At 44.7% G+C, this 8,314-nt stretch overlaps 2 protein-coding genes across 2 annotated transcripts; both read left to right on the plus strand.

Moving 5' to 3' along the window:
- The first annotated feature begins 1,595 nt into the window (after positions 1 to 1,595).
- On the plus strand, positions 1,596 to 5,522 carry LOC129741289 (uncharacterized). The gene has a single exon (XM_055733015.1). The coding sequence runs from the start codon at positions 1,596 to 1,598 to the stop codon at positions 5,520 to 5,522; it is 3,927 nt and encodes a 1,308-aa protein (XP_055588990.1).
- A 63-nt stretch (positions 5,523 to 5,585) lies between these two features.
- LOC129741290 (uncharacterized) lies at positions 5,586 to 6,860 on the plus strand. Its single transcript, XM_055733016.1, has one exon. It carries the CDS (start codon positions 5,586 to 5,588, stop codon positions 6,858 to 6,860), a length of 1,275 nt encoding a protein of 424 aa, XP_055588991.1.
- The last annotated feature ends 1,454 nt before the right edge of the window (positions 6,861 to 8,314 follow it).

Below are 8,314 nucleotides of genomic sequence, written 5' to 3' on the forward strand. Positions count from 1 at the left end.
ATCATATAGCTACAAAAGTGAAGGCGATATATCAACAATGACAAGATTCCAACGATTCGATTTCCCCACAAAAAGCAAAATAAACGATTTCAGGTAACTCGAATTGAACGAAATTTCCGCGACCGAGATTTGAACTCCAACCCTCCAAGTTTGCTTTTTGGTATCTTACCACGATGCCAACTCACCAGTGGATATTAACCACGATACAGCTCTATAAATGAGATTTTCTTTTAACGAACCGGTCAAAGAAAGGAAGAGACCGGATAGAGTGTCAAGGACCGCCAATTTATCGTGAATCAGTTCATTAAAATCATAAATGTCGAATAAGCAAATTCTCAACATTTTGGAGACATATTACGAATTGACAAGACTGCTATACGATTTAAATTTTTTGTGGCAAAGCTTGTCGTAAATGAATGATAGAAAATCACTCAACACCAACTTGTTTACGATGGTTATTGGAAATGTCTTAATATTCGATTTGGATTATCATTTCTATTACGATTTCATGTTAGCTGGGAATGTTGTTTATTTCGACACATTCTAACATTTTAATATTCAAAAATTCATAATTCTCCTATAAAACGTCATATGTACGTGGTGTCTGCATTTTTTTCTGAAGACACCAATTGTCAATTTCTTATAGCATCTTCGTAATTAATTTTTTCACGATAAAGTTCCGTCATGGACCACAGTGCATTGTTGTTTAGCTACATTTGGCTCATTTTTGTAGAACATTAATAAGATCTTTGTAAAACATTCCAGCTCCAAGATAAAGCTAAGGAATCAAGTAACCCCAGTGATCAAAAATCCCCATTCTCCCCTATAGTATAAAAAAATAAAGGTACTCTAAGCATCTAGGCCGTGCGAACGGGGTGTTCGCAACACGAAATTGAGTACAGTGGCGCAACCTGGTTCTGAAACCGATTTGGAGTTGGATTTTGGCCGATGAGGCATGCTGTCATATTGGCGCGGATGACATTAACCAAAGCTGCGAAAGGCAGTTTCCGCCAGGCCCCGATATAAAAGGCCCTTCGGGAAAAACGTGTTGCTTTTTTCCTTGGCTGGCAGTGGAAGACGTCAAACGAGCAAAACAACCTGTGATAATTAGTGTGGATCGAAAAAGTGTAGTAATTTTGTAAATATTTGATAAGAACTTGTTGTTTAGTAAATTAGGAATAAAAAAATAGTTGTAAAGTGAATATTAAGCAGAAAATTAAGGAATAAAATATTGTGGAAGAACTTACCTGAATGGTGTTATACTTACCCGGAACGAATACTTACCTGCTACTCAACAAATTGGGATACTTACCGAACTCTACTGGAACCTGCTAATCTGGAACAACGAATTTCAACCACTCCGAAGCGCTGAAAGGTTTAAGGTACTTACCATATGGTCCTTCGAACCGGATGCCCGTCGAACTCCGAGCGTCCGGAACCCTACGTCTTTGAACTTCATCGTTGGTGTGGATTGCTGTTGAAATTATACAAGGCATTCTAATTGCCTTAAGAAGGTAATTAGGTTTCCAATTACTTTATCGTGTGACCGTTTTGTGCTCCGCTGGGAATTTGTTTTCTAGATAGCCGACCGAGTGATGGCTTCGGAACGCCGAATCAAGTCGCTGAAAATGCGATTGCGTAGCATCGAGACGTCGTTCAACCTCATCAAAGTGTTTGTGGACAATTTTGATGAAGAAACCCAGTCGATGGAAGTCCCTGTGCGACTGGAGAATCTTGGTGTCCTATGGGCGGATTTCGGCAAAACTCAAGCCGAGCTTGAAGCTGCTGATGTCGAAGATTCCGCTGTGATCGATCAGCAACTCAAACAGCGAGCACAGTTCGAGACGGATTACTATCGTGTCAAGGGTTTTCTGCTGTCCGTGAATAAAATAACAACAACAAGTTCACAATTTTGTCAGTCCAGTTCGCATTTCCCTGCTTCTTCCCAGATTCGACTTCCAGATGTGAAACTCCCCGTATTTAATGGAACGCTCGAACACTGGCTAAACTTTCATGATCTGTTTATTTCACTGGTACACTCCTCCAGTGAATTATCCAATATTCAGAAATTCTATTACCTTCGATCTTCGTTGGCTGGGGATGCGTTGAAACTTATACAGACGATTGCGATCAGCGCCAACAACTACCCCGTGGCTTGGAACTTACTCATCGATCACTTTCAAAATCCGGCACGACTAAAGCAAACTTACGTTGACTCTCTGTTTGAGTTTGCTCCGTTGAAGAAAGAATCCGCAGCTGATCTTCATTCGCTAGTTGAACGTTTTGAAGCCAATGTTCGTATTTTGAAGCAGCTGGGAGAAAAAACGGAATTCTGGGATGTCTTGCTCATTCGAATGCTCAGTATTCGTCTCGATTCTACCACACGAAGAGACTGGGAAGAATTTTCATCATCACATGAAGCCACCACCTTTCAAGATCTGGTCAGCTTTCTCCAACGACGGGTCACCGTTTTGCAGAGCGTCAGCAACATGCATCTGGAAACTTCTTCGGCTCCGGCTCCCAAAAGGCAGGTTCAACGTACATCGATCATAAGTAATGGTGCTACGCAATATTCGTCCCGTCAATGCTATGCCTGTTGTGAACATCATCCACTCTATATGTGCTCCACCTTCTCAAAGATGTCAGTCGAAGACAAGGACAAGCTCGTGCGTCGCCAACAACTGTGCAGAAATTGTTTACGCAAGGGTCATCAAGCCAAAGCCTGCCAATCGAAAAACTCCTGCCGCAAATGTAGAGGGCGCCATCACAGTCAACTGTGCAGTCAAGAAACCTCTTCTGCCGAATCCAGCCAACCTAGAGCGGATGCGATGGTTCCCAAGGATCCTGTTCATGTCAGCGGAGAATGTTCTTCTCTATCAGCAGCAGTTGGAAAGTCTCTCAATAAGGGTCACCCCCACCAGGTGCTCCTTGCAACGGCCGTGATCAAACTTATCGACGATCATGGCAACACTCATCTCGCGAGAGCACTTCTCGACTCGGGCAGTGAATGCAGTTTCGTTACCGAGTCATTTTCGCAGCAGCTGAAGTCTCGTCGAACCAAGGTTCACTTATCAATCTCTGGAATCGGCCTGTCTTCCACTCACGCTCGTTGTAAACTTCGTACCACCATACAGTCTCGAGTTACGCAATTTTCCACCATCGTAGAGTTTTTAGTGCTGCCAAAACTCACACTCAATTTGCCGTCCGCAACACTAGACATTTCAAAATGGAATCTACCTAAGGAAATAGAGCTAGCAGATCCCACCTTTTACCGGAATTCCCCCATCGACATCATCTTAGGTGCAGAAGTGTTCTTCGACCTGTTTAAGCCTTCTGGAAGAATTCCTCTAGGAGAATCACTACCTGTTCTGATAAATTCCGTCCTGGGATGGGTCGTGTCTGGCAAGGTTACAAGCTTCAATACAGTCAGCCCAGTTATTTCCAATCTTACAACAGTAGCTGACCTTTATCAACTTATGCAGCGTTTTTGGGTAATTGAAGAAGATGATTCTACTCCTTGTGTGTCGGTGGAAGAAGCAGCCTGTGAGCAACACTTTGTTCGCACTGTTCAACGCAACTCGGAAGGTCGATACGTAGTTCGACTGCCCCTGAAGGAGCCAGTATCCGCCATTGGTGACAATCGCAGCATCGCCCTACGACGATTTCACATGATCGAGTCCCGTTTGCAACGAAACAAGGATCTACGAGCTGAATACCAAGAGTTCATGTCTCAATACGCTGCCCTAGGTCACATGCAACGAGTAGATCACACAACGCTCTCCAGCCCACAGTACTATCTTCCACATCACGCAGTCATTAGAGAAGATAGTTCCACGACTAAGGTGCGAGTCGTCTTTGACGCTTCCTGCAAATCGGTAACTGGGAAATCGTTGAACGATGTACTCATGGTCGGCGCAGTCATCCAAGACGATCTTCGAGCCATCATCTTGAGAACCCGAATCAACGCAATTTTGCTCATCGCCGACATCAAACAGATGTATCGTCAGATCCTAGTAGACGAACGTGACACACCTCTTCAAAGAATTCTCTGGCGGAACTCACCCGATGAACCCATCAGCACATTCGAGTTGAGAACCGTCACCTACGGTACGGCTAGCGCACCTTTTCTAGCCACTCGAACCCTTCAACAACTCGCCGAAGACGAACAAGCAGATTTCCCGCTGGGCTCAAAGGTTCTTAAACGTGATGTGTATGTAGACGATCTTGTGACCAGTGGAAGGACGGCCGAAGAATTACTGGAGGTACGGAAGCAGCTTGACCAGATGTGCAGACGAGGTGGATTCGAATTTCGCAAATTTGCTTCGAATTTGGATTCAGTATTGGAAGGGGTTCCTGCTGGAAGACGTGCGCTCCAATCTTCTGTTGAACTCGCTACCGATCAGTGTATCAAGACCCTGGGATTGCATTGGGAACCCACTTCGGACCACTTTCGTTTCCAAATTCATCTACCCGAACAATCCCAGTCCACACTCATGAGCAAAAGAATGGCCCTTTCTCAGATTGCTCAGCTCTTCGACCCGTTAGGATTGGTAGGTCCAGTCATCGTTACAGCGAAGGTGTTCATGCAGACTCTGTGGAGTCTCAAAGCAGACGACGGCAAAGCCTGGGGATGGGATCAACCTTTACCACCCTCACTTACAACGTACTGGCAAAACTACTACTCGCAGTTACCTCTTCTGGAGCACCTTCGAGTTCCTCGTTGCATTGTGCTACCCCAATTCGATACGATACAACTGCATCTGTTCTCTGACGCATCGGAACACGCTTATGGTGCTTGTGCATACTTCCGGTCAACAGATTCCTCTGGCGCCATTTCTGTCGGTCTCCTAACAGCCAAATCTAAAGTTGCCCCACTGAAGAAGCGTAGCATACCAAGGCTTGAGCTTTGCGGAGCACTCGAAGCAGCTCAATTATACCACAAAATATCCTCAGCATTCGGACAAAAGTTCCAGACGTTTTTCTGGGTCGATTCAACTACTGTGCTCGCGTGGCTGAAGGCAAGTCCTTCAGTTTGGACAACATTTGTCGCAAACCGCGTTTCCAAAATCCAGCTTTCGACGGAAGGTACATCCTGGAATCACGTCTCTGGTCAGCAAAACCCAGCGGATCATATCTCGAGGGGTATCGATGCTCAAACGTTGATTTCCTGTGAGCTATGGTGGCAAGGACCAGATTGGCTTCGCTCGAATCAGTGGAAACCATCATCGTCGACATCCTCCTTTGAAACCCAGTTAGAATTCCGTACATCGAAACCCGCTGGTCTGATGACCACAACCACAACGACATTCCTCGACTCCTTCGTAGAACGATTTTCAAAATATCAAACCATGCTGCGCGTGACAGCATTCTGCATGCGGTTTTGCCACAATTCTCGGAAGGGGGCGACTCGGAAGTGCCATGCTTTTCTTTCAACCACAGAAATCCGCGATGCTGAAACAACTCTCATCCGGTGGGTTCAAGCTCAAGAGTTTCCAGAGTGCATTGAAGCTCTGCGAGCTTAAAAATCGATTCCCGCCAAATCCCGGCTTAGATGGTTTACACCGTTTCTGGATCCGAGCCAAATAATGCGCATAGGAGGACGAATTGACAGATCGCCGCTAAACTACGACGCTAGGCATCAAATTTTGCTTCCCTACAATCATCGTTTTTCCGCATTATTGGTCGAGTGTCTTCACGAAAGAAATCTGCATGCTGCTCCGCAATTGCTCGTGGGATTACTCCGCCTGAAGTACTGGATCATAGGGGCCAGAAACCTGGCCAAAACCATTATCCATCGCTGCCTAATCTGCGTCCGAGCTCGCCCTAAATTGGTGGAACAATTTAGGGCGGAGCTGCCCAAGGAACGCATAAGCGCAAGCCGTCCTTTTACGATAACGGGAGTGGATTACTGGGGCCCTATTTTCCTGAAACCTCCGCATCGTCGTTCAGCACCCATCAAATCGTTTGTAGCAGTTTTCGTTTGCTTCAGCACTAAGGCCGTGCACATTGAAATGGTTTCGGACTTAACTACAGCGAAATTCATTCAGGCTCTGCGACGCTTCGTTTCGCGTCGGGGTCCACCTTCCGATCTACATAGCGACAATGGCAGAAACTTCCTCGGTGCTAAAAACGAATTGAATCGTCTTCTTCGCAATCCAGAGTACGACGAGAAGGTGGCAATTGAATGTGCCGATTGCAACATCCGTTGGCATTTCAATCCCCCGAGGGCATCGCATTTCGGCGGGTTGTGGGAGTCCGCCATCAATTCAGCACAAAAACACTTCGTCCGTGTGGTCCGGGACCGCGCTCTGGCATACGACGACATGCACACCCTATTATGCCAGATAGAATGCTGCCTCAATTCACGGCCAATCGTTGCCTTGAGTGACGATCCTTCCGATTTCGAACCGCTGACACCTGGACACTTCCTGGTTGGTACATCTCTAAAGGCGGTACCAGACGAAAATCTATCTGCAGACACGGTTCATTATCTGAAGAAGTGGCAACTCGTTCAGAAACTCTTCCAAGATGTGTGGCGACGCTGGCACCTAGAATATTTGACAACGTTACAACACAGAGTTAAATGGTGCAACCCACCTGTTACGATACGAGAGAACCAGCTTGTCCTATTGAAGGAAGAGGGAATTCCACCTATTCGTTGGCCGACAGCTAGAATCACAAAAATCCATCCAGGGGCTGATGGAATCACTAGAGTAGTAACTCTTAAAACTCCCAAGGGCTCGTGCACTAGACCGGTGGCGAAAATTTGCCTGTTGCCGATTACATCAGCATCGGAGGAATCAAAATTAACTGCCGACGCTGAGCAATCAACATCAGACGGAATTTTGAAGAAATCATAGTCACATCCAACACTTGCACGAGTTATGGTTCCAGCTAAAATGTACAATACAAGGCACATTTTAGTTTGGAACAGGTGAGTACCTTTCCAAACTGCATAACATCCAAAAGAATCCGCTACCGGGTCTATTCTTCTAGGCACTTTCGAACATCAACACACAATCCAGCATCAACAATTCAACTGAGCTCCACCACCGTTTCGCATCGGCAATTACCAGGTTCCAGCCAATATATCCTTTACAAGGCACACAATTTGTTTGGATCAGGTGAGTTCCTGTCCAAAGCAAATATTCTCCTCCAAAAACCGCTACCGGGTCTTAATTTGCAGGCACTTTCGTTAAACTCCGGACTCCGCGGCGACAACAAACGGCGGAATGTAAACAACAACATCTACACGCTCAATGGGAAACAACTTGGGTCGCCCTAAATTTGGTTCAATCAGATGCTGTCAGAAAAGTTAATTTCTGAAGGGGCCAGGATGTTCGCAACACGAAATTGAGTACAGTGGCGCAACCTGGTTCTGAAACCGATTTGGAGTTGGATTTTGGCCGATGAGGCATGCTGTCATATTGGCGCGGATGACATTAACCAAAGCTGCGAAAGGCAGTTTCCGCCAGGCCCCGATATAAAAGGCCCTTCGGGAAAAACGTGTTGCTTTTTTCCTTGGCTGGCAGTGGAAGACGTCAAACGAGCAAAACAACCTGTGATAATTAGTGTGGATCGAAAAAGTGTAGTAATTTTGTAAATATTTGATAAGAACTTGTTGTTTAGTAAATTAGGAATAAAAAAATAGTTGTAAAGTGAATATTAAGCAGAAAATTAAGGAATAAAATATTGTGGAAGAACTTACCTGAATGGTGTTATACTTACCCGGAATACTTACCTGCTACTCAACAAATTGGGATACTTACCGAACTCTACTGGAACCTGCTAATCTGGAACAACGAATTTCAACCACTCCGAAGCGCTGAAAGGTTTAAGGTACTTACCACGGGGGTTTAGGGTATTAACCCCATCCCCTCCCCCTCCCTTCTTGGAGATATTTTCCAAGTGAAATTTTCAGTTTAAGAAATAAGTATACTGTAATAACGAGAAATTTTTCGCCCCAGATGTTCAAAAATAATTGTTAACAAACATGTAAAAAAATTGGCTTTCCTTCAGCGGGATTTTATACGATATCTCTCTAGTCAAAGAAATGTATCTTAACAAGTTCAGAACTTTAAATCAGCTATTTTGAATTTAAAGAATACAGATGATCTAGAAAAAATTTGCAATTGAGGCCCTCAGGATCAGCGGACTATAAGTGCCAAAATAATCAATTTTGAATTAATCAATCGATTTTTCATATACATCTGGTGCGAAAATCATATTTTTGTAGTTTTTTTAACACTTTTTCGATTGAATTAAAACAGGTTTGAAAATTCAATTGTAGGTAAGGCAGATTTAAAAAAGTGTA

This window comes from Uranotaenia lowii, chromosome 2, assembly GCF_029784155.1.
Source record: "Uranotaenia lowii strain MFRU-FL chromosome 2, ASM2978415v1, whole genome shotgun sequence".
NCBI classification, from domain to species: domain Eukaryota; kingdom Metazoa; phylum Arthropoda; class Insecta; order Diptera; family Culicidae; genus Uranotaenia; species Uranotaenia lowii.